Source organism: Aquarana catesbeiana, linkage group LG10 (genome assembly GCF_042186555.1).
Source record: "Aquarana catesbeiana isolate 2022-GZ linkage group LG10, ASM4218655v1, whole genome shotgun sequence".
Classification (NCBI taxonomy): domain Eukaryota; kingdom Metazoa; phylum Chordata; class Amphibia; order Anura; family Ranidae; genus Aquarana; species Aquarana catesbeiana.
In genome coordinates this window covers 241,705,097-241,732,219 of record NC_133333.1, presented here as the reverse complement: position 1 = coordinate 241,732,219, position 27,123 = coordinate 241,705,097, and the positions used below count along the sequence as shown (strand labels likewise).

The following is a 27,123-nucleotide window of genomic DNA, read 5'->3' as shown; positions in this document are numbered from 1 at the left end:
AATTGTACCCCCTGGAACTTCAGTGGTGCTTCAAAGCCTCCATCGAAGTCTATGGCAAAGCTCGCTTGAAGCCCCACCGAAGCCTCATTGAAGCCCCAAGCAAAAGCAAGGTGTAAACAGGACAGTAAGCTAACCATCTTTTTTTATAGTGACAGGAGCTTTGACTGGCGTTCAGAGAGCTTTAACAAAGCTTTTCAAAAGCCATGTTTTGAAGCAAGTGTAAATGAAGTCTTAAGGGCTTAATGAAATTGATTGTGGTTTTTTTTGCCTCCTTTTAACGTCCTCCATGAGCTCACAAACCTCTCCTTTTCTCCGTCGCTTCCTTTCTTTGGAACAAGCAGTACACTTTGTTGCGGTCATGGGCACTATGCACACTACACATCCCATAGTCCCCAGTTTGTCATGGCAGTGAGCAAAAGAGGGAGGGTATCTAGGTTCCTACATATAGTTGGACCAGGGAGCGTGAACGTTGGCACCCTCTAACAGGAAGTCAGATCACAGCAGCAAAAAAAGGGATATGGAGGAGGCTGAGAGCAAAAGAAATGACAACTTGTAGTCTTCATTGGGAGCCAGTGTGGCAGGGTGACAACACAGGTGCTCAATTTGGGGAAAAGGGGTCAAATGTGGTCACCCTATAACAGGAAGTGCCTGAAGAAGAAGGTCCTTCATGGCAGGATCGCCAGGTATTATTTTAGTAAAAGCTGCAAATGTTAAAATCTACTTTTGAAATTATATTGACATGTTAGGAGCTTGTGTGAGATCTGAATTTTTTTTTTCAAAGGGACAGTGTAAAAATAAAAAAAAATTAAAAATGTAAAGCGCCCCATCCCTCCGTGCTTACACAGCTGGGGGACTGTGTAATGTAAAGGGATCCAGAGGTGCAGGGCTGTGTAATGTAAAGAGATCCAGAGGTACGGGGGCTGTGTAATGTAAAGGGATCCAGAGGTGCAGGGGCTGTGTAATGTAAAGGGATCCAGAGGTGTAGGGGCTGTGTAATGTAAAGGGGTCCAGAGGTATGGAGCTATGTAATGTAAAGGGGTCCAGAGGTGCAGGGCTGTGTAATGTAAAGGGGTCCAGAGGTGCGGGGCTGTGTAATGTAAAGGGATCCAGAGGTGCAGGGGCTGTGTAATGTAAAGGGATCCAGAGGTGCGGGGCTGTGTAATGTAAAGGGATCCAGAGGTGCGGGGCTTTGTAATGTAAAGGGATCCAGAGGTGCAGGGGCTGTGTAATGTAAAGGGGGGTGCAGGGGGCTGTGTAATGTAAAGGGGCCAGAGGTGCGGGAGATGTGTAATGTTATCTTCTTTTATTAGCAGGTGAATGCGGCACTCCATGCATTCACATACATTGAATCTGGCCCTTAAGTGGAAAAAGGTTGCTCACCCCTGGTTTAAGGTTTCCTCTCGGTGCAGGTTCTCTCACTCTTGGCCATGTTACTGGTGTGTGGGAGATTATGAAGGTTTAATATAAATACATTTTGGAAGGAGTAGCACATTATTTTTCTTTTCCAGTATTATTTATTGCATTTTTCCTATAAAGGACACAAGAGATTTTTGAAGATCCATATACAATATCCAGAAAATATAAGAGGTAAATTACCAGTCATTACAACTTTTCAGCAAACTCCTTTCTCACAATAATCACACCTGTTAGTTCACATATAAATGATAAAGAACTATGCAGAATTAAACATACAGTGGGGTTAATTTTACTAAAACTAGAGAGAGAAACATCTGGTGCAGCTGTGCATGGCAGCCACGAGTGTCCCCATGGAAAGCGGCTCTCCGCAGGGGGCACTCGAGAAGAGGAGGTAAGTATGACATGTTTGCCATTTTAACTGTGGGCAGCTGAAGCTGGTGCCTGTTCACTTCCTGGATTCACACAGAGGCACACAGACAGACTCACACCACTGCTTGCCTACATATTTCTCCTCTTGTGATGAATACACATGGATCTTTGCAGTCTCCTCCTATCTCTCCCCCTCTCTCATCCAGCCCCTCCAGCTCTGCAGCTCTCCTTGGCTCTCCTATGACTAATCCACTCTCCTGCCCCGGCCCCTCGCTTTCTGGCATGATGTCATAGTCCTAGGCTAATGACCAGACAAGGAAGAGGAAGTGGGCTGTATAAGATATTTACTGGCAGAAAAAAAAATGTTTTACTATCCAAAGTTAAAACAACAACAAGGGCAGAAGATTTAATAGATGGAAAAATGACTGAATGGTCTGCTTTGACTTCTGCCTGTTCTGTCTGCTCGGGGGCGCGCAGCGCGGCGATCGTGGATGAGGGCGTGTCCCTCGTGACACAGCCCATCCCTGATCAGGGTAAAGAGCCAATGAAATTACTGTTTAAAGTGTGAGAGCGCTGAAAGCTGAAAATTGGTCTGGGTAGGAAGGGGGTGAAAGTGTGCGGTATTGAAGGGGTTAAACATGTTCATTATGAACAGACCAGGCCTCAGATAGGTACTTGGTTGAGGCACAAGGGGGTCTGGCTGCAGACTGGAGCTCCATGTTTGTCAGGAAACACGTGGCCTCCACTCCACCTTTCTGGCAACGAAAGGGTTAAAGTTTATTTTAAAAAAACTGTGGAGGTCCTATGTTTCCTGTGGAGCTCCAGTCTGCAGCCAGATACCCGGGAAATGCAGAGGTGACAGGAAACATCATGTGGAACTCCACTTCCACCAGTTGTGTCTATTGTCTATTTAATGTTTGTGACATTAAAGTTCATTTAAAAAAAAGTGGAGTGGAGGGCACATGTTTCCTGTCAAACGTGGAGCTCCAGTCTGCAGCCAGGTCCCCTTGCTCGGCTGAGGTGGTCTACTTCCTGTGTCTGGGATCCAGGCATTATGAATGGAGCTCAGAGCTCTGTATTGTGCAGCCACAGTCATATGGAGGGTGCAGACACTGCGGAGGGACAATGCAGCTGGATCTGGTAGGTGACTGTGATCTCTGTAACCCTTTCTCTCCCAGAGGTCTGTCTGTACACTCCATTGGCTGGCTCTATAACTTCTGTATCCTGCTGGGTGCTGTGCATGTATTCTGTTTATGGTGACCTCACAGGTGGGACTTCCACCGATAACTATGCAGTATAGTGCACACCGATTGTTTACAATCTCTGTTGGCCTCCCTGTGACCTGAAGGCATTTGGGATGATCCTGCACACAGCACAGCCAGCTTAACAAAAGGAGGACACGCCCACCAAACTTGTCGCCTTGACAACCAGGAACAGAGCGCGTGATACAAACATCGAACAAACTGCCAGCTTCACGTGTGATCCTCCTGTGTGGAGCCTCTGCAGGTGAGTGTTCATTCTGCACAGCGCAGACCTGACCGCCGTCCCTGCAGCCTTATACCACCATCCAGGGCGACACCTTACACCCGGGATCGCATGGCGGCCACAACACCGAGCCTGTGCGCCCTGGATCCTGTGAGAGCGTTTTATACAACTTTTCATTCACTTGGTATTATTGTGCAAGATGTTTGTGCCTGTTAAAAAAAAATATATATATTTTTGTTTATCAAAATGGTGGCTGGTATGTACAGACACCTGTCTGTTAACTAGTATAACTAGCAATACCGTCCCCCACCTGTCTATTAACTAGCAATACTGTCCTCCACCTGTCTATTATTAAATAGTATAACTAGCAATACCGTCCCCCACCTGTCTATTAACTAGTATAACTAGCAATACCATTCCCCACCTGTCTATTAACTAGCAATGCCGTCCTCCACCTGTCTATTAACTAGTATAACTAGCAATACCGTCCCCCACCTGTCTATTAACTAGTATAACTAGCAATACCATCCCCCACCTGTCTATTAACTAGCAATGCCGTCCTCCACCTGTCTATTAACTAGTATAACTAGCAATACCATCCCCCACCTGTCTATTAACTAGCAATACTGTCCTCCACCTGTCTATTATTAAATAGTATAACTAGCAATACCGTCCCCCACCTGTCTATTAACTAGTATAACTAGCAATACCATCCCCCACCTGTCTATTAACTAGCAATGCCGTCCTCCACCTGTCTATTAACTAGTATAACTAGCAATACCGTCCCCCACCTGTCTATTAACTAGTATAACTAGCAATACCATCCCCCACCTGTCTATTAACTAGCAATGCCGTCCTCCACCTGTCTATTAACTAGTATAACTAGCAATACCATCCCCCACCTGTCTATTAACTAGCAATGCCGTCCTCCACCTGTCTATTAACTAGTATAACTAGCAATACCATCCCCCACCTGTCTATTAACTAGCAATGCCGTCCTCCACCTGTCTATTAACTAGTATAACTAGCAATACCGTCCCCCACCTGTCTATTAACTAGTATAACTAGCAATACCGTCCCCCACCTGTCTATTAACTAGTATAACTAGCAATACCATCCCCCACCTGTCTATTAACTAGCAATGCCGTCCTCCACCTGTCTATTAACTAGTATAACTAGCAATACCATCCCCCACCTGTCTATTAACTAGCAATGCCGTCCTCCACCTGTCTATTAACTAGTATAACTAGCAATACTATCCCCCACCTGTCTATTAACTAGCAATGCCGTCCTCCACCTGTCTATTAACTAGTATAACTAGCAATACCGTCCCCCACCTGTCTATTAACTAGTATAACTAGCAATACCGTCCCCCACCTGTCTATTAACTAGTATAACTAGCAATACCATCCCCCACCTGTCTATTAACTAGCAATGCCGTCCTCCACCTGTCTATTAACTAGTATAACTAGCAATACCGTCCCCCACCTGTCTATTAACTAGTATAACTAGCAATTCCATCCCCCACCTGTCTATTAACTAGCAATGCCGTCCTCCACCTGTCTATTAACTAGTATAACTAGCAATGCCGTCCTCCACCTGTCTATTAACTAGTATAACTAGCAATGCCGTCCTCCACCTGTCTATTAACTAGTATAACTAGCAATACCGTCCCCCACCTGTCTATTAACTAGTATAACTAGCAATACCGTCCCCCACCTGTCTATTAACTAGTATAACTAGCAATACCATCCCCCACCTGTCTATTAACTAGCAATGCCGTCCTCCACCTGTCTATTAACTAGTATAACTAGCAATACCGTCCCCCACCTGTCTATTAACTAGTATAACTAGCAATACCGTCCCCCACCTGTCTATTAACTAGCAATACCGTCCCCCACCTGTCTATTAACTAGTATAACTAGCAATACCGTCCCCCACCTGTCTATTAACTAGTATAACTAGCAATACCATCCCCCACCTGTCTATTAACTAGCAATGCCGTCCTCCACCTGTCTATTAACTAGTATAACTAGCAATGCCGTCCTCCACCTGTCTATTAACTAGTATAACTAGCAATACCGTCCCCCACCTGTCTATTAACTAGTATAACTAGCAATACCATCCCCCACCTGTCTATTAACTAGCAATGCCGTCCTCCACCTGTCTATTAACTAGTATAACTAGCAATACCGTCCCCCACCTGTCTATTAACTAGTATAACTAGCAATACCGTCCCCCACCTGTCTATTAACTAGTATAACTAGCAATACCGTCCCCCACCTGTCTATTAACTAGTATAACTAGCAATACCGTCCCCCACCTGTCTATTAACTAGTATAACTAGCAATACCATCCCCCACCTGTCTATTAACTAGCAATTCCATCCCCCACCTGTCTATTAACTAGCAATGCCGTCCTCCACCTGTCTATTAACTAGTATAACTAGCAATGCCGTCCTCCACCTGTCTATTAACTAGTATAACTAGCAATGCCGTCCCCCACCTGTCTATTAACTAGTATAACTAGCAATACCGTCCCCCACCTGTCTATTAACTAGTATAACTAGCAATACCGTCCCCCACCTGTCTATTAACTAGTATAACTAGCAATACCGTCCCCCACCTGTCTATTAACTAGCAATGCCGTCCTCCACCTTTCTATTAACTAGTATAACTAGCAATTCCATCCCCCACCTGTCTATTAACTAGTATAACTAGCAATTCCATCCCCCACCTGTCTATTAACTAGCAATGCCGTCCTCCACCTGTCTATTAACTAGTATAACTAGCAATGCCGTCCTCCACCTGTCTATTTAACTAGCAATGCCGTCCTCCACCTGTCTATTTAACTAGCAATGCCGTCCTCCACCTGTCTATTTAACTAGCAATACCGTCCTCCACCTGTCTATAAACTAATGTCACATCTAATATATCCACAGCCGGTCTATAACCTAGTATAGTGTTGAATACCAGCCACCATCTATTAACGTGTATTCTTCTCTTCCATCCACATCTGCACTGATGGTCCGCATCGGAGGGCTCCCCCTACAGGAAGCTGAAAGGATCACTGGTGGCAGTGATCTAAGCTACAGCACTCTTTTGTAGGAATCCTGGTTGAGAGAGACTGATCTAGTCCATGTCAGTGGATGACAGCTGCCCTCTGGTTGCATTTTAAACCCCATTTTATATATTCTTTGCCTCAAGGTTTATGCATATACTATGAGTTTCTCTGTTACACAGGATGCTGCGCCAGTACTAGGGGTGCCACCTCATCCCTTTAAACCCCAACACACATGAATTACACAGGTTCTGAGGCTAATTTAATGCAGATAAGGCACCAAGTGGGTTTATTTACCACCTTAATCAGCCACAGAACCTGTGTAATTCATATGTGTTCGGGTTTAAATGGGTCAGGTGGCAACCCTAGCCGGTACAATGGTGGTGAATTCGTGTTTCATTATTGTGTAGTAAATGTCAAATCTCATTTGTTTCCAAAGACAATCTGATGTGAGAAAATGTCTACTTCCGGGGAACTGGAGGAACTGCGCAGATTGAACAAGTCTCTCCTGGAGCGTCTGGCGAGAAAACAAGACCAGTTTAGGAAACGGAATCCTGCAAACAGCCCTGCACCGAGCCGAGACCAAGATGGAGGCACAGCAAAGGTAAGAACGCTGAGAGGAGATCCATGTCATGACTGTGTGCCCAGAGGTGCAAGGCATTGCTTTATCACCTCATAGCCAAGTATGGAAGTAATGACCCCTAAATATTTCATTTCTCTCACAGCCAGCCTTGTGACTGTCACATATTGTGATTTTTACAAGCTCAATATATTCCATAGGTCCCAACTGTCCCTGGATTTCGGGGAACTGTCCCCCCCCCCCCCCCCCCCCCCATCAACATAATGACATTTTTAAAGTGGGAGTACAGTAAATATATCTGACGTGTGCACCGTTTAGGACAGGGATATGCAATTAGCGGACCTCCAGCTGCTGCAGAACTACAAGTTCCATGAGGCATAGCAAGACTCTGACAGCCACAAGCATGACACCCAGAGGCAGGGGCATGATGGGACTTGCAGTTTTGCAACAGCTGGAGGTCCACTTATTGCATATCCCTGGTTTAGGAGATATTTACTTTAGATGCAGCTGGTGGCGTCATCGGCACATTGCGCGCTGAAGGAACGGCATACTCGAGCGGTGCCATAAACAGCTTCTCTGACGCACATGATTTTTTTTTTTTTTTCCTTTCATGCGGTTTACTACCACTTTTTAAATAATAATCTCCCATTTTTTTCAACCCAGTGACATCATCACCAGGTCTTTGTACTTCTCTATGCAATGCAGACAGAGCATGGCTGGTGGGAGGGGCTGGCTGGGTGCTGTACATCATTTCCTGAGAACCTCACAGCACCCGGCCTCAGTACTTCTCTCTAGAGCCCTCAGCCCTGATACAAGCAGTGGGCTGGCTTTTGGTAGGGAACACGTGAGCCTGAGCCTAGATGATGCTGGGTGTCCTCCAGCCAGGAAATGAGGTGGGCTCTCTCTGACTTGCTGCAGCTTCCTAATGCCCATGGAAGCTCGCAGTGTGCAGTGAAACCTGAGTAAGCAATTTCAGCACAGCAAAGGAGCCGGTACAACTGTGCAAGACTGAAGGGAAGCCCGGAGGTCAGATTTAAATACATTTTTGGATCAAGAGGTTTATTGAGTGAAAGAAGAGGGACTCACAGCAACCAATCAGAAGCCACCTTGTATGGGTCTGACATCAGCACTTAGTGCATTGCCCCTATCATTGTTTGTTTATCTTTTAGTAAGTAACAAACCCAGCATGTTTCCCGGAGATGATTCTGGTCTATCAGATAGAAATGTATTTGGCTCCATTGTATGACACGTCTTGCTTTACCCAAGATATCTAATAGCACATTGTTGGTTCTTTAGGTCTGGAAGGACCGTCCTCGAATAAATAGAAAGAAGGATCCCCCTTTATCGGCCACACGCGATTTATCATCACTCGCTAGAAAAGGGCTATCTTCCCCCAAGAGGACCTGTCATGTGGAGTCTTTGGATCCTCTCAGCTCCACGTTATGTCAGACCGATGTCTCCTCTCATGGCCTCCATCACAGTTCATCGGAGAAGGTCAGCGCTGGTGATGGCGTAATAAGAATCCGATCACCTGTGAAACGCCTGACCACTGCAAGTTCTATGGCAGACTATGTTCCTCCAGACCTGGAGGGGGACCCGCCTCCGATCACCAGGCAGTATGTGGACCACTTAATGGATGAAGGGAACATGAGGGCCAAGGAACCAAGGACTCCGAAATCTATTCTGGTCACACCAAATCGAACTCCCAAGGTACAATGAATTCTGAGTGTGTGTTTAAAGCTAAGCTCCAGGCAGATATAAAGGACACAAATAGCCGCTGCTCTGTGTCCATTCACACACAGAGCTGTGGCTCGGCCCCACCTCCTCTCTCTTCTAATTGGCTGTGATTGACAGCAGTGGGCGCCAGTGGCCCCTGCTGCTGTCTCCGCCTATACAGAGGGATAGTCCCCAGAGAGCCAAGGCTGTCGTGCACATCGCTGGATCGCGATGGGGCTCAGGTGAGTATTGGGGGGGGGGGGGGGGGGGCTGCTGCATAGAGAAGGTTTTCTGTCTTCATTCATTAATCCTTTTTAATAAGGTGCTATAGCGAAGAAGCACACTCAACACAATACAGACATTTCCTTATTTTTCATCCTTTCTATCCCCATCATCTTCTCCTGGCTGTTTCCACAACCAGTTTACTCAGTGAGGGCCATATCCATCAGGCACTGAGGGTCTCTGAGATCAATGGTCAGGGCTGTCTTAATATAGATTGGACCCTGGGCAAACGTTTTTCTTGGGCCCTCCCGAATCCACTTATTAACTATTTGTGGGCAGTGCGGGCTCAAGGGGAAGCTGCCTTGGGCCCCACAACAATGACCGGGCCCGGGACAGCTGCCCCTTTTGCCCTGTGTTTTTAAGATGGCCCTGTCAATGGTCAGTAGTTGCATCTGCAGATCCATCCAGGAGACTTCTCTGAATTTATCTAAATTCTTTTTTGTAGTATAAGTCATAAGTTCTGCCGACACCAGATTTTGCAGCGTTCCATCACACTTCTACTGAATGAGTATATGTGACCAGCCGAGACATCCGTTCTTCTCTGAATTTATTTCTGTTCTGCTAGGTTTGTTTTTGAACAGACCCACCCATAAGCGCAAAAGTGCACACATGAGAGCGCACACGCCTAGGGCATTGCAGAAGGTTTATTGGTTACAGCCAAATGGATACTCACAAAAATAAATGTATTCAGGCGTTGTATGACATTGAGGGGTTCATTTACTGGAGAGTGCATAACATGGTGCAGCTCTGCATACGGTAGAAACCAATCAGCTTCCAGGTTTTTTTTTTTTTTGATAAAGCCTAATCTAACGAGCAGAAGTTAGAAGCTGATTGACTACCATGATCCCCTGCACCTAATTTTGCACTCACCAGTTTTAGTAAATCAACCCCACAATCTCAATCCAGTACGGGAATAGCGTGGCCAAATACACTGTGATGCTGTGCTGGCAAGCTGACGTGGGGACATCCCCTTCTGAGTGTGTGTGTGTGTGTGTGTGTGTAATATTTTATTTATATTTTATTATTATTCTGCTTCTCATTTATTTTTTTTAATTTTTTTTTTTTTTTTTTAGAGAGATCACGGACGTGTGACTTTCCTATCTAGCTCTACACCTCCTCGTAGTAACCAGTGGACTGGGCACCCCTTACTGGGCTATGACTGGATTGCAGGTGAATACAAATATGTTTAAATCCTAACTCCAGGTATCTTGTGGCTTTAAATAGTTTGTTTGGACCAAATATGACTAAGAAAATGTAGTTGTCCAGTTAACATACGCATACAGACTCTGCTATATTTTAGACTGGCGTATGTCCTCACCTGGGAGCCACAGGTACTGTGTACAGCCGCCCATAGAAATTAGTGGCTGTATGCAGGAATGAGCAAGTACTAGAATAAACATGCACATGAGTACGGACATGCACCCCTAGAGTATGTCCAGGGGTGTCTGTGTGCATGTGTATCTGCTTCCATCCATGTACAACCATTGTTTTTCTATGGGTGGCTTTACATAGCACCTGTGGCTCCTGGACTGGGTAATAAGCCCAAAATTTTACATCATACAGCCCCAGTTATACTTTTAAATTTCTTGTCCATCCAGTTTTCAATAATGGTCTGTCCTGCAGGGCTGCTGGAGGTCAACTCAGGGGTCACTAATAAACCGGATGAGTTCTTCTCGGACATCAGTGAATTCCGACGAGTCAACAAAGAGGAATGTGTTCATGATTTATTCTCTGGGTGAGTGTTCTGAAGCGGGCATCGGTTAGGGCTGCAATTATGGGCACTGCTTCATATCTACACAATAATTTTACGATCTACTTAAAGCGGAGTTCCACCCAAAAGTGGAAGTTGTGCTTTAAGGACTCCTGACCCCCTGACATGCCACATTTGGCATGTCATTTTTTTTTGGGGGGGGGTACCTAGTTTTGACAGGTACCCAGCTCCCACTTCCGCTCGGTGCTTCCCTCCCTGCAATCTTCTGGGACACGTCACAGGTTCTCAAAGATTGCCTGGCCATTCAGGACGCGCAGCACGACTCGCGCATGCGCAGTGTGCACCCGGCTGTGACAGCTTGCGGCTTCACACTATTGATGAGGGGGAGAGGAGAGGGAGAGATCCGAGGCTTCGGGCGGCTGCATCGCTGGACCGTGGGACAGGTGAGTGTGTGTTTATTAAAAGTCTGCAGCTACACTTTTTGTAACTGCTGACTTTTTTAATAAACACAAAATCGGAAATTGGCTGGAACTTCTCTTTTTTTCTCTTTAAATACCGGGCATTTTCACCCCCTTCCTGCCCAAGCCAATTTCCAGTTTTCAGCGCTGTCGCAACTTGAATGACAATTGCGCGGTCATGCAACACTGTACCCAAATGAAATTTTTATAATTTTTTTTCCCCACAAATAGAGCTTTCTTTTGGTGGTATTTGATCATCTCTGTGGTTTTTATTTTTTGCACTATAAACAAAAGAATAGCGACAAGTTTGAAAAAGAACACAATATTTTGTACTTTTTGCTATAATAAATATCCCCATATTATTATTTTTTTTTTAAAAAAACTTTTTTCCTCAGTTTAGGCCGATACGTATTCTTCTTCATATTTTTGGTAAAAAAAATCGCAATAAGCGTATATTGATTGGTTTGCGCAAAAGTTATAGCATCTACAAAATAGGGGATAGTTTTATGGTAATTTTTATCATTCATTTTTTTTTTTTTTTTTTTTTTTTTTTTACTAGTAATGGTGGCGATCTGCGATTTTTATCGGAACTACGACATTGCGGAGGACAGATCGGACACTTTTGGGACAATTCACATTTTTATACAGCGATCAGTGCTATACAAATGCATTGATTACTGTATAAATGTTACTGGCAGGGAAGAGGTTAACACTAGGGGGCGATCAAGGGGTTAACTGTGTTCCCTAGGGAGTGATTCTAACTTGAGGCGGTGGGGGCTCACAAGGGGAGGAGACCAATCGGTGTTCCTCTGTACTGGGAACACACGATCGGTCTCCTCTCACCTGTCAGGACGTGGATCTGTGTGTTTACACACATAGATCCATGGTCCTGCTCTGTTAATGGGCAATCGCGGGTGCTCGGCGAACATAGGAGCTGCTGGGCACACGCATTGGCTCTCGAGTGATGCGCAGCCCCCCCAGACGGCCGGGAAGCCCAGGACGTCATATGACACCCGCCCAGGTTGGGAGATCCTTCCTGCGGACGTCATATGACTATGGCTGGGATGGGAAGTGGTTAAATTGTGGCTTATCTGTCTGCTTTTGCAGCCCATGTGAACTAGCCGTAAGTTTGGGCTCTTATCTTTAATATTTGCCTATCTTCGTTTTCAGCGCTCCCCAATCCTGTGTAAACTAATAAAGTAGTTTAAATAAGGATTTTTTGCTGACTAGCTGGGTAATCTGTGTATTGTTTTAATCATAATGTGCTGCCCCCTACTGAGGGGGGACTGTCATCACAGCATGCTAAGTTTTCTAGGTGTTTTTTTTTTTTTTTTTTTTAAAGCGGAGTTCCACCCAAAAGGGGAAGCTCTGCTTGTTTTCTGCCCCCCCCCCCCCCCCCCCACATTCGCACAGTTTTACACACTTTATGCATTTGCAGTAGGGAACCGGCTGTGAAGCCGCACGGCTTCACTGTTGGTCTTTCTTACAAGGAATGGCGGCAGTACCCGAGAGCCAATTGAAAAATTGGCTGGGGTGCCGACATCGCGGGCTCCCTGGACAGGTAAGTGTTCTAATATTAAAAGTCAGCAGCTGCAGTATTTTGTAGCTGCTGATTTGAAATTTTTTAAAGCTCTGCTTTAAAGAGAGATTTTAAAGCAGTAACACTGTTGTGGAGATATATACTTTTATTGTCAAAAATATTGGGCCCCTTTCTGGGAAGGCTGGCCACAAGGTTTAGGAGTGTGTCTATGGGAATGCTTAACCAATCTTCCAGAAGCGCATTTGTGAGATCAGGCACTGATATTGGACGAGAAGGCCTGACTCTGTCTCCACTCTAATCTATCCGAAAGGTGTTCTGTTGGGTTGAGGTCGGGACTCTGTGCAGGCCAGTCAAGTTCCTCCACCCCAAACTTGCTCATCCATGTCTTTATGGAACTTGCTTTGTGTACTGTTGCGCAGTAATGTTGGAACAGGAAGGGGCCATCCCCAAACTGTTCCCACAAAGTTGGGAGCATGAAATTGTCCAAAATGTCTTGGTATGCTGACGCCTTAAGAGTTCTCTTCACTGGAACTAAGAGGCCAAGCCCAACCCCTGAAAAACAACCCCATACCATAATCCCCCCTCCACCAAATGATTTGGACCAGTGCACAAAGCAAGGTCCATAAAGACATGGATGAGTGAGTTTGGGGTGGAGGAACTTGACTGGCCTGCACAGAGTCCTGACCTCAACCCCCCCCGATAGAACACCTTTGGGATGAATTAGAGCGGAGATTGCGAGCCAAGCCTTCTCATCCAACATCAGTTCCTGACCTCACAAATGCGCTTCTGGAAGAATGGTCTAACATTCCCATAGACACACTCCTAAACCTTGTGGACGGCCTTCCCAGAAGAGTTGAAGCTGTTATAGCTGCAAAGGGTGGCCCAACTCACTATTGAACCCTATGGACTAAGGCTCGGTTTCCACTTGTGCGACTTGTCATGCGACTTGGGACTGCAAAGTCGCATGACAAGTCGTACCCCATGATTTCCAATGAGTACCGTTGATATCTGTGCGACTTCAAGTCACAGTGACTTCAAAGTAGTCCCTGTACTATTTTGGTCCCACTTTGATGCGACTTGAGGTCCATAGACCTCAAGAATACACAGGCGTTGCTTCAAGTCGCATCAAAACCGCGCGACTTTGGGGTTACATACATATAGTTACATAGTAGGTGAGGTTGAAAAAAGACACAAGTCCAACCTATGTAAATTAGTTGCATTGCATTAGTGGAAACCGAGCCTAAAGCCTCGTACACACGATCGGATTTTCGGCAGGGAATTGTGTGATGACAGACTGTTGGCCTAAAATCCGACCGTTAGTACGCTCCATCAGACAATTGTTTTCCAACTTTCCGGTTGGGTGGGCCAACTCAATATTGAACCCTACGGACTAAGACTGGGGTGTCATTAAAGTTCATGTGCGTGTAAAGGCAGGCGTCCCAATACTTTTGACAAGTGTGTGTATTAGTCTCTAGTTTTCCTTGTGGTTTTTGCAATAAAATTACTTTTAGACTAGGAAAATCAGATTAATCAAAAATTAAGAATTCAGATTCGCATATAAACATTACTCTTATGGTTTATGATCTGTTTGAATTTCCTAACGTGTCACTTTATTTATGTCTAGAACTAAACAGGAAGAATCCTCTGAATCTGAGGAAGAGCCGGTCCTCTCTCTGGACACTCACCAATGTATGTGAATTCAGTCCTGATAATTACAATCCGCATTCTTGAGATCCTCTGCTAACATCTCCTCCCATTTTTTTTTTTTTTTTTTTTTTTTTTTTTAATATCTTCCAGGTGTTTACTGCTACAGGGTCAACAGCCGTCTGTTTATATCCCCCTTAGGAGCGGAGTCTGCCTGTCCTGTCTGTAAGAAGCGCAGGGGGCGGCGCCGCACAACATTGGATGAACCGGCTTATGTCAGGTTTGTCTGCTACTTGTCAATAGCATAGTAAAGCTGAACCCTAGGCAAAACGTTAACAAACTTAAAGTGGATGTAAAGCCTGACATACACCCAGTGAAGTGAACAGCCTCAGATGATACACAGAGATGAAACAAATCTCCCTACATACGTTTTACATGTATATCTGCTGTCTTCATCTTTATATACTATTTAGAAAGTGAACATCATGTTAGAATTTTCTCTTCCTGATTCACCTGTGGATGTGGATTCTTGCCATACACTGTGAGACAGCTGATTGGAGGAACTGCACACACCCCCTCTCCACAGAAAAAGGAAGAAACCATGCAGAGCTGTGCTGTGAATACACCAGCTCTCTGCTAATCTATTCGGACACAAAATTGTCATGCTGATAACAGAAGAACAGAGCAGGAGAAAGCTACGGGACATAGTGCTTTGAAGAGAGATAAGAAAACACTGCAGATATATGTGCCCAGCTCAAATTTAATGAATGGAGTTTACATCCACTTTTAGGCCCCTATCACACTGCAGCGCCGCTAAAACAGCGCTGAAGCTGCAGTCATTTCTGCCGTGCTTTAGCGACAATTTTGCACTGGTTTTTGGGCGCTAGCGGGCCAGCCTTTTATTAAGGTCACGTGACATTTAAAAAAAAACTCAAAGACCCATTTTGCTGCACTTCTGTACTTTTCAGGCACTTTGGAAGTGCTGTGCCCATTCATTGTAATGGGCAGAGGTGTTTTGGGATCGTTATTTACAGCGCTTCCCAACGCGCTCCAAAGATGCTGCTTGCAGGACATTTTGTAACGCCCCGCAGGCGCCCCCACCCAGGGTGAAAAGACCCATTTCAATGAATGGGAGGCGCTTTTCAGAGGCTATTTCTAGCGCTAAAACGCCTGAAAACATTCTCAGTGTGAAAATTGTCTAATGTATGAAGTGTCTTCCTGACAAAAGGTTGGTAATTCTGTACAGCCAGTCTTGTGATCTAGACCCCTCTATCATCTGACTGGCTCTTACCAGAGGGAGAGAGGCTTGCTCCACAGTGGGGGCACCTATGTCTAAAGGGAGGATTTGGGATTTTTCCTAGTTAATTTGCAGTCCCGAGGATTCCCCGAAATGCTTGATCAGGCACAGCGCAGATCTTCCAGATACAAAAGCATATCCGTTGCATAGAGATTAAGGCTGGGTTCACATATGAGCCACATTCGGCTCACAGTAGGGGGTCCAGTGCGTCCTAGTTCACCGTTTCAGGTCCGATTTCAGCCCTAATTTTTGGTTGGGTTCGAACCTGAAACTGACCAAAAGACGCACAGCGCTTTTGTGCAAATCGCACCGGACCCGCTGCGGAGATATGTGAACCGGCTCCATAGAGAGCTGGTCAAAATCTCCTGCTATTGCGATCTAGATGCGGAGAAACCGCATCCAATTCGCAATGATGTGAACCCCGCGTAAGGGTTTTGACCCAAATGGAGACCTCTAATTTCTGGGTGTGTTCTATTTGCAATTACCAATGGTTCCACGGCCAGTGCATAAAGCAACGGAGATATTGGGCATCCCTGCTGCGTACCCCTAGATAGGGGGAAGGGATTGGAGACCCTACCATTGACCTGAATCTGAGCAACTGGAGCCTGGTATAAAAGCTTAAGCTGCTTGATAAAGTTTGTTCCGAATCTGCAAAGACATTCCCATAAATAGTCCCATTCCACCGAAATCGAATGCCTTGGCGGCATCCAAACTAACCACTACTCGCGAACCAATAGAATGATTGATTGGTGGACTGTAGGTTCATAAAAAGTCGTCTAAGATTAAAGGCTGTATTTTTATTGGCCATTAACCCTATCTGATCCAGGTGTAGTATAGATCCCTCTATCATACAACATAGGCAGGTCATGTGGTTACTTTTTAGCAGCTCTGTCACCATCTACTCCAGCCTGCTGATTGGACAACAAAGGAGCTGCAGCACACTGATCATCACACTGTTGGCTTTCACTATACAATCTGATTGTACATTCCAAAACTATATCACAGGAGGACGTATCAGCTTTGGATTCCACCTCACTTTCCTGGTGCCATAGTAAAGGTAGATCTCCCCAACTGTGGGACAGACAGCGATAAATACGTGTGCAAGAAAGTTTTGGCGAGAGTTTACTAAAACTGGAGCACTCAGAATCTGGTGAATCTGTGCATAGTAACCAACTGCCTCTAAACGCCCCTCCATGTTAGCCTATGTGTCCATACACACATAAACTTTCAGAGCCATTTAGGGGCAGTAGAAAAAAAAGACAGCCTGTGTTTCCAGGAGCAGAGGCTGTTGAGCTGTAAAAACAAAACACGCGGCTAAATGTTTGGCGGTTTTAGGTGTTTTTACATTTTATAGGGAGTATTTTTACTGAACAAATGCCAAAAAAACACTGAAAAACACCCATCAACGCTATTCAAGAAGGTGGCTAACCACGCGCTTTCAATGCTGCTTGTTCCTGGCAGCAGCCCTGACCTTTATTTAAGCGTCCCGTGTGCATGAGGCCTTAGGTTGTATTGTCAAAGCTTAATTGAACAAGCTATAGTCAGAAGTGAATTAGGGAGCCTAAAAAAAAGAAACTAATCCAACCATCACATCTAAGAATTGGTAAGCTGCAGTATAATGAGATATATATTATATTATAATATTTTTTTTTCTTTGTTTTTGGGTTTAATACCACTCTGAAGACACTTTGATAAGTGAGGCCCAGTTTTCAATAGTATTGGGGTTGTTTGGTAATTCAGAAAACATTTGATCTGGTTCCTTATTTGGTGTTTTATTTATTTATTTTAGGGTCAGTATTCCTAGGTCTACTCTGCTCCCTGCTTACAAGTACAGAGCTCATCGGAGGAAAAGTTTTGACCCTACGGACACCTTGGCCTTGCCATCGGTAATTAGTAATGTGTCTCTGCATTTCCATCAATTGTTAAAAACACACTGGTGGGTCATTCATCTGCTGTGTAAATTGGTCCTAGTATGTATTTGAAACGGGGACCTTCAATTGTAAGTTCCTTGAGGGCAGGGATTAATGTGAGTGTACAGTATGAGAAGCACTGCGTAAATTGATAGAAATGCCTGTAAGACAGGGCTTGACAAATTTGCTTGGAATCTAGGAGCCAGCTAAAAAAGTTAGGAGCCAGGTTTTTTTTAAACGACCGACAAAGCTTTATTTTCAATATAAAAAATAACTAATCTTAAATTTACACAGAAAAAGACCGCCCTGCTAGAGGCCCGAATAGCGTCACTAAAACGACGGTAAAGCGGCGCTAAAAATAGCGCCGCTTTACCGCCGACGCCCCCCGCGGCTCGGTGTGAAAGGGCTCTAAGGGTCCGATCAGGTCCGCCTGAAAAACACAGGCGAACCTGATCAGACAGCCCGTGTGAAAGGGGCCAAGCAGGGAGATAACAAATTATTTATTTTTTTCCTAATTAAAATTAATTTAACAGTTTTTATATAAATATAAATAAATAAAAAAAAAAATCTATTACGAAAAAAAAAAAAAAAAAGGCTATCCCCACATTCACTTCCTTCTCTTCTCCACTTTGGGAAGGAGATGGGCAGTGAAAACAGGCAGGTATTTCGCATTAGCATTGCATTAGCATTGCTGGTTGCAATACCAACGGCCACCACAAGATGGCGCCAGATTTCAGAAGGACGCCAGAACTACCGAAGAAGGCCGCAAAGCCGGGGCCTCAATTACCGGCCGGCGCGGCCCGACGTGATCGCACGGGGGGGGGGGGGTCGGAGTCCGCACAGAGACAGGATACCCCCAGCTGTGCCGCCCCAGGCGCCAGGTCGCTAATTCTAGTCGCAAATGCGACCTGGCGCCCGGGGTTTGTCGAGCCCTGCTGTAAGAAATCAATTACCATATTTATTGGCGTATAACACTCGCCTTAATTTTAAGAGGGACGTTTCAGGAAAAAAAACTTACATTTTAAATAAAGAACTTTGAAGCAAAATAAGGGTCAGTGCCCATCAATGCAGCCTGATCAGTCCCCATCTGCAGCCTCACCATTGCATCCTGATCAGTGCCCATCTGCAGCCTAGTTATTGCAGCCTGATTAGTGCCCATCTGCAGCCTCGCCATTGCAGCCTGATTAGTGCCCATCTGCAGTCTCACCATTGCAGCCTGATCAGTGCCCATCTGCAGCCTAGTTATTGCAGCCTGATTAGTGCCCATCTGCAGCCTCGCCATTGCAGCCTGATTAGTGCCCATCTGCAGTCTCACCATTGCAGCCTGATCAGTGCCCATCTGCAGCCTAGTTATTGCAGCCTGATTAGCGCCCATCTGCAGCCTCGCCATTGCAGCCTGATTAGTGCCCATCTGCAGCCCCGCCATTGCAGCCTGATTAGCGCCCATCTGCAGCCTCGCCATTGCAGCCTGATTAGCGCCCATCTGCAGCCTCGCCATTGCAGCCTGATTAGCGCCCATCTGCAGCCTCGCCATTGCAGCCTGATTAGCGCCCATCTGCAGCCTCGCCATTGCAGCCTGATTAGCGCCCATCTGCAGCCTCGCCATTGCAGCCTGATTAGCGCCCATCTGCAGCCTCGCCATTGCAGCCTGATTAGCGCCCATCTGCAGCCTCGCCATTGCAGCCTGATTAGCGCCCATCTGCAGCCTCGCCATTGCAGCCTGATTAGCGCCCATCTGCAGCCTCGCCATTGCAGCCTGATTAGCGCCCATCTGCAGCCTCGCCATTGCAGCCTGATTAGCGCCCATCTGCAGCCTCGCCATTGCAGCCTGATTAGCGCCCATCTGCAGCCTCGCCATTGCAGCCTGATTAGCGCCCATCTGCAGCCTCGCCATTGCAGCCTGATTAGCGCCCATCTGCAGCCTCGCCATTGCAGCCTGATTAGCGCCCATCTGCAGCCTCGCCATTGCAGCCTGATTAGCGCCCATCTGCAGCCTCGCCATTGCAGCCTGATTAGCGCCCATCTGCAGCCTCGCCATTGCAGCCTGATTAGCGCCCATCTGCAGCCTCGCCATTGCAGCCTGATTAGCGCCCATCTGCAGCCTCGCCATTGCAGCCTGATTAGCGCCCATCTGCAGCCTCGCCATTGCAGCCTGATTAGCGCCCATCTGCAGCCTCGCCATTGCAGCCTGATTAGCGCCCATCTGCAGCCTCGCCATTGCAGCCTGATTAGCGCCCATCTGCAGCCTCGCCATTGCAGCCTGATTAGCGCCCATCTGCAGCCTCGCCATTGCAGCCTGATTAGCGCCCATCTGCAGCCTCGCCATTGCAGCCTGATTAGCGCCCATCTGCAGCCTCGCCATTGCAGCCTGATTAGCGCCCATCTGCAGCCTCGCCATTGCAGCCTGATTAGCGCCCATCTGCAGCCTCGCCATTGCAGCCTGATTAGCGCCCATCTGCAGCCTCGCCATTGCAGCCTGATTAGCGCCCATCTGCAGCCTCGCCATTGCAGCCTGATTAGCGCCCATCTGCAGCCTCGCCATTGCAGCCTGATTAGCGCCCATCTGCAGCCTCGCCATTGCAGCCTGATTAGCGCCCATCTGCAGCCTCGCCATTGCAGCCTGATTAGCGCCCATCTGCAGCCTCGCCATTGCAGCCTGATTAGCGCCCATCTGCAGCCTCGCCATTGCAGCCTGATTAGCGCCCATCTGCAGCCTCGCCATTGCAGCCTGATTAGCGCCCATCTGCAGCCTCGCCATTGCAGCCTGATTAGCGCCCATCTGCAGCCTCGCCATTGCAGCCTGATTAGCGCCCATCTGCAGCCTCGCCATTGCAGCCTGATCAGTGCTCATCAAAACAGCCTCACCAGTGCCGGATTACGCAGCCGGGATTTCCTGTGTACTCAGCACTCGCAGTCACACACAGTCCCGCCTCCTGGCCCGGCTCCTATGATGGACAGAACACCGGTCCAATGCCAGGAATTGTGACATCTATGCTAGGAGCTGGGCCAGGAGGCAGGTCTGTGTGTGAGGGGAAAAAAAAAGGAATAGAAAAACTGCGCTAAGAAATGTGTGAGTGAGTAGCTCAGAAATAAATCATAAACTAATAACTGTGAAAAGCAGCAATTCAAAATATATGACACCCATATAACAAATCAAATACACAAACACCTGAATCGTGCTAATAAATAACCATAAAATATATAAATTGATAATCACAACCCAAATTGTGTAATCTATATTAACCAGACTGGATTGATGTGATGCACAAAGTCAAATAAGTATAGATAATAAATTTAAATACTATAAGTCTCTGTGATCACTAATAGTATGATCTTAATAACCAGACTGGATAGAAATGATAACAGAATCAAACCAAAAAGGGAAGTCTCTATGTACAGTGATAAAATTTGTCATCCACCCGTGCAAAACAGAAGAAAAAAAGCAATAAAGTCCACATAAGAAGGCCTTCAACTGTTGTATAGTGTAGAAATGTGAGCCACCACCGGTATAGAAGGGGTTACTCCTTACCAGACAGACATGATCCCCCATCAGGCTGGATTCACACCTATGCAGTTTTAGTGCTTTTTGCATTTTGCAGAATTGCACTACAGTCCATTTACCATGGTTTCCTAGGGAACACGTTCTGTAGTGCAAATCTGCAAAATGCAAAAAGCACTAAAATGCCATAGGTGTGAATCCAGCCTTACAGAGGATCATGAAAGGCATGTCAGCTGTGATGGTAAGTGTATCTCCCGTGTTGGTCTGCCGCTGTACCTCGGATCATCACATTGAACAGATCGGCTCAGATGGAAAGCGTGGCATGTAACGTAAATAGGAAAAACTTCGATCCTGTAAAACCTTTTAAATTTATTCAGTATAAAAATACAAAAGCACACTTACAGAAGATGCTTCATAAACAAGCCTAAAGTCCGTTGCGACGGCCAAACACACTCGGACAGACCCGTCCTGCTGGAAGTAAGAGCAATGACTGGAGATGACGTCAGCGCGTCGTCCTGCTCCGCCCTTTCGTGATAGGTCACGTCATCCAGGTCTGTGTGTGACTACGAGCGCCGAGTACACAGGAGATCCAGGCTCTGTGTAACCCGGCAGTGCTCACCCCATCCTTCCCCTCTGAGGCTGCCAGGTATCGGCGTATAACACGCACACATGATTTGCCCCCATATTGTCAGGGGGAAAAAATGTGTGGTATACGCTAAAACATACAGTGTTTATAAAACTTTTATATAAAAAAAATTGATTTATAAATCATAGCAGGCAAGTGGTCTTCCAGATCCAACACTGTGCATTGGAAATGGAGACAAGACAGCTGCGGAATGTACTATTCATTCGTACAACTACTTTCTCTAGAAAAATACTTTCATGTCACAATCCTAATTCCAAGAAAACGGTTTATGTAAATATTGGAGATATTCGGCTGGTGTTTTCTCAGCTGGTGCTGTGGTCGGCTGTATAATCCATACAGGTCGTCCAGAATGTTGTAAGCAGCTGGGAAGTGCATGTTGAAATAATGTAGCAATCCATTTCCTGTCTTCCAGCATTGTTTGGCGGGATGGGAAAATGCCGTTCCATCGTGCGACCTCCGCGTCAGCAGCCTCGACCTGAAAACGTCCGTAGGACCCAGCGCAATGACTGTGGCGTCATCCGCTAATGTAACCATGGTAAGGAGATAGACAGCTATCTATCTAACTGGCTGTCATACTGCTGCAATGGCTTCAGCACTTTCTTGGTCACTGGCCTATGTAAAACAGGAGTTTCCTGATCTGCTTACTTTTTCCAAGTCCGCAGCTGAAATTACAGATGCTGGAGGATCAGCATGATAGCCAGGCAACCAGAATTTTCAGGAGGTCAGGCAGTCTCTGTGTCTCTAAAAACCAAGTCAGCAATGGTAACAATGGAGTTTCATCTCCAACACATGAGATAAGTTAGAGCCAGGATGGAAAAAAATCAAAAAAATTTGATTTTATTTATTTTTTTTAAATCTGATCATTTTAAAATTCTTTCGGAGTAAAAATCTATCTAAACAGTTTTCTATTTAAGATACATTAATAATTTAGTTTATTCAGCATGAAATGGAGCTTAGTTATGTAGCATGAGGCTGTATATTCTGCAATATTTACTTTTTTGGTAAACTCATTCAATGAATCCGAGTTCTGCAAGCTGAGATAACATGCACTGCATTGATGCATTCCCACAATTTTACAGTAGCCATGAGATAAAACAAAGTTCAGGGATATTCCTTTTATCCCATTGATTTGCAAATCTATGTACACTACAAACTGTATGATTTGAATTTGTTCTGATATCGCTGTTTTGCTAACCTGACAGCTTATTATTCTAAATAGGAAACCTTCATTTTGTTAGCAAATATTAAAGATTCTAACTACCAGCAAGAATAAGTCCTTACATTTAAAGAGCACCTGTCATTTCAGATCCATCATGACAGCGCCTGTTAGCGGCATCCACTCATCTGCTGCCGCCACGTCCCTCTCCTTGTTGAGTCACTGCCGCATCACCAGCCCTCCCATTAAAGTGAATGGGACTGTTGGTGAGTCAACAGCGGGTCAGAGGAGGAGCCGCTGCGGGACAGAGATGACAGCTGCTCTTTAAAAAGTGTGATTTAAATCAAGCCTTTTTACTAGTGATTTAAATCAAATCCACCCTGGTTAGAGCCTGCTGCTGTTACCAAGACTGCTGCCAGATTACAGCTACTGCTGGAGACTAAGGCTGGATTCACATTTACGCGTTTTTAGTGCTTTTTGTATTTTGCAGACAGACCGTGTTCCATAGGAAACCATGTTAAATGGACTGTAGTGCAAATCTGCAAAATGCAAAAAGCACTAAAACAGCATAGATGTGAATCCAGGCTAAAACCTCATACACACTATTCGATTTTCTGCAGATTTTTCTCTTAATATTTACCACAACCATATAATATGAGGTCAATTTGTATGAAATCAGGCAGGCTTTTGCACTACATAGTTAGTCAGGTTGAAAAAAAGACACAAGTCCATCTAGTTCAACCATTAAAAAAAAAAAATTAAAAACAAATTCATACAATCCCATATACCCAATCCTATAACCACAGGTTTTGATAAATCTGAACATAAAAATCTGCAGAAAATCTAATCATGTGTATGGGGTCTAAGAACTTGACTCTGCCCCCTTCTGGAAATGTTAGTTTCCTAGCTATCCTGCTGACAGCGAGTATGGAAAAAAAAAAGGCTTCTCACTATCTGTATACTTGAAAGCCTTTGTGTATATTATACGAGTAACCTTTCAAACGGAGTGAAATTGATCTTCTAAGCCTGGGCTACATTATTTTTACTGAGGGTCACTTTTATTTAACCGCTTGGTACCATCGCCTCCCGGCCCATTAAGGGGTTTCAGATGCCCCGGGGGTGGGGTTTATGATCATGTGACCGCTGTGATTGGATGGCACAGTGGTCACATGATCAGAAAACTCCTGATGGCATATGGCATATAGAGCACCCTTGTGCTCTGTATACATGGACATTTTTCATTTGTACCTTTGTATCTCATGTTACAATTTAGATACCTATATGACTTGTAACAATGCTTTTTTTTTTTTTTAAATAATTCAATAAAAATCACAATTTAAAAAAAAAAAAAAAAAGAAAACTCCTGATGGCAAGTAGCAATTGGGAGCTTTCCGTTAACCACCGGGAGAGCGCACGCTCTAAGCACAGCTGTACGCAAATATGCGGTGCTTAGCATTAAGGCCCACCCACCGAGAGGCCACGTATTTGCCCACTGTTGGCACCAAGAGGTTAAATAGAACTACGGCCTCCCATAAAGAAATCTACATTCCTGCAGTACTTTCTTATAAGTGTACCTGCACTTGGTTTCCTCTCTTACCTCCCTGTAAAGTCCCACAAGAACCTGACGGTGAAGTCCATCCTAATGCAGCTTCCTGTGATGAGGTGGAATTGATGCCGCACAGCAGCTGAATTCAGAACAGATTTGTCACGCTGATGCGGGTTTTGTCTGATTGCACTACAGTGGGATGACCGCATGTCGCAGGGGGTGTGACCATCGACTTAGTCACTGCTGATTCACAAGACTGTAGCTTTTAAAACATTTTCTCCAGGAGGTTATTAGGTCAATGATGTCACGAGCACCCCTACTCCTTTGTCTACGTTAGCTGCGGGTTGGGGAATCCCCCCCCCCCGCAGTTAATTGGCGCAGGACAGCTGACTTCAGAGTTCAAACAAACACAAGCTGAACCCTACAGTGCTAACCAGAGTATATTTTCATTTCCAGGACAGTGCGCCTTACTACGCTTCGAGGGCGAGGTCTGAGAATCTTCTGAATCTGTCCCGTTCCATCACTTTCCATCACAATGAAGGCAAATAGTCTGTATGCAGAAGAAGCAGAGCGCCCCCTTAACTCTGTCTCCACGTTCCAATTCTCAGGGAAGAATGGTAACCGCAAGCAGCTGGTGAAAAACCTTTTATCAAAAGACGGTGTGAACTGATTTTTAACAGGAATCCTTTTTTTTTTTTTTTAAGGATATATAGTATATGTGAATGTTAAATGCATTTATATAAATAACCTGATCTATATGTGTTTTTATATCTCCAATCCTTAATCTAGCTTTTATATATTTGTCTGTCCACTTCCTGTTTACTAATGAAGGACGGTGATTGTACTTTACTGCTTCTGTTCTCTAAGTGCAGGTCTGTAGCTGGCTATAGACATTACAGATTAGTTGGATATACATGCATGATGTGATTTCTCTGGATACAGGTGCCACCTCTTTCTTAAAGCGGACCTTCAGTCATTTTTTCATCTTTCCATTTTTTGCCCTTGTTTTTAACTTTTGGATAGGTGTGGAGGTGTGTGTCTGTGTAAATCCAGGAAGTGAACAGGCAGCAGCTTCAGCTGCCCAAAATGGCTGCAGCATATTTGGCAAGTACAGAATCACAGTATATATAAAATAATACGCAAAGTGGTTGGAGAGAAGCTTCAGAATGGCAAAAAATGTTTTTATTGCAAATTATGTGAGCAGACTGCAGTTCCTCTTTAAGCATTTGAGGACACCAGACATGCTACACATGCCCAGAAAACCTCATCAAGGTATACAGGATGTGTAGAGCGCATCCAGTCCCTCCACCCCTCCTGCCACGCCCCTTCTCCTGATTGCTTGCAATTCTTGGCTCTCAAAATGAAATCAGGATTTGCTGTTCCTATTAAAAAAACACCTGACACTTCTGTATCTCCATTTCATGTATCTGCTGATCAAAGGGTTGAACTTCGATGTGCAGAGATCCGTAAAGCAACCTGACAAGATTTAAAAAAAAAAAAAAAAGGTTTTCAATAAAATGTCTTATTTACCCTTATTTTAACCTAATCAGCCATAATTAACTCCTTCCCCCGCTCCCCCCGCTATTTTCATGCTTTTTAAATCTTATTCAGTTACCATTGGGCTTTTTTTTTTGCTTATTTGTTTTGGGGGGGTGTATGTGGTTTTTTATTTCATTCTCTTTTTACAACATTTTTACATTAAAGCGCAAAATTGAAAGAAAAAAAAACAACCTTTTATTTTCTTTGTAACTTTTGTAATGCTTTGTACCAGTTTTTTTTTTAAGTGTCAGTTTAAACTGGACAAATTATAGAATTAAATACTATTATAATTTAATATTATTATACTTTTATTCCACAGTACCACTTTTTTTTCCCAAGGCGTCTTTCAGGACAGCACCTGAGAGATAGCGACTCCTCCCACCGGAACCAGGAAACACCTTCTTCCTCCGAACTTTTAAAGGGAGGCGCCTCCCTACCATACCTCAGTTTTTGTGTTTCCTCCAGCCCGGAGGGAACATCTTTTGGGAGGGTAGTCAACGTCTCTTAGGTGCTCCTGGGAGACGGGGCTTCCTTCTCTTTTTCTGCCGCAAGAGACCCGCTGTCCTCCCGGCCTACCCAAGCATCAGCAGCGGTAGGAATTGGGCTCCTCTTCCCCTCCTAGTGCTCGGTGAGAGCCGAAGATCCAGTGACCCGCTCGGTCGTAGGAGCGGCGGTGCATGTGCACCACCGACATTTTGCCGACGGTCGCGCCGGAAGTGACAAAGCAGGTCACTGGGTCAGCGAAAGCGTCATTTCCGGCGTGGACGCAAGGGGGGAGGAGGGAGGACAGGAGCTGGCGCCTATTTCCGCTTCCGTTCCTGTGCAGATGCACTATGGGAGTCTGGAAGCGGCATATGAAGCCACGAGTGGAAAGCTGCACACCAGAGATGGAGGACTCAGCGTCTGCAGCGGTGGAGACAGGCACAGGCGCCAACAAAGCTCAGGTAGGAGCAGCGGTTTAAAGTCTGTTTTCTTCCTTTACCTGGGTTTGGTCTATACCTCCCTTTTTTTTTTTTTTTTTTTTTTTTTTTTTTTTTTTTTTTTTTTTTTCTCTACCCCCTAGTGGCAAGGGGCCTGTCTGGGCACTAGAGGCTGACTGGTTTCTTCTTAGTGCACCTGTGGGTGATTCTTGTGAAGCTGAGACTGGGTCTCACTAAAAGGTCCCCTGGTTTTTTTCCCTTTTTTGTTTTTTCTCTCGCAGGCTAAAAGCTCTGACCCAAAAAAAGAGATGTCCTTCTTGCAGGGCCAAAATGGGAGAAAATTGGAAAA

General features: G+C 45.3%; 1 protein-coding gene across 3 annotated transcripts; it reads left to right on the top strand.

Moving 5' to 3' along the window:
• The first annotated feature begins 2,758 nt into the window (after positions 1-2,758).
• MIIP (migration and invasion inhibitory protein) lies at positions 2,759-26,050 on the top strand. 3 transcript variants are annotated; one of them, XM_073603521.1, is made up of 11 exons: positions 2,759-2,925; positions 3,134-3,291; positions 6,770-6,934; positions 8,207-8,620; positions 9,982-10,078; positions 10,532-10,643; positions 14,242-14,306; positions 14,415-14,541; positions 17,348-17,444; positions 22,026-22,148; positions 24,772-26,050. In XM_073603521.1, the coding sequence occupies exons 3-11, from the start codon at positions 6,788-6,790 to the stop codon at positions 24,862-24,864; spliced, it is 1,275 nt and encodes a 424-aa protein (XP_073459622.1). In that variant the 5' UTR covers positions 2,759-2,925; positions 3,134-3,291; positions 6,770-6,787; the 3' UTR covers positions 24,865-26,050. The 3 variants fall into 3 exon arrangements, with proteins under 3 accessions (XP_073459622.1, XP_073459624.1, XP_073459623.1); XM_073603523.1 differs by lacking the exon at positions 3,134-3,291; XM_073603522.1 differs by lacking the exon at positions 2,759-2,925 and having other exon boundaries at positions 2,933-3,291.
• The last annotated feature ends 1,073 nt before the right edge of the window (positions 26,051-27,123 follow it).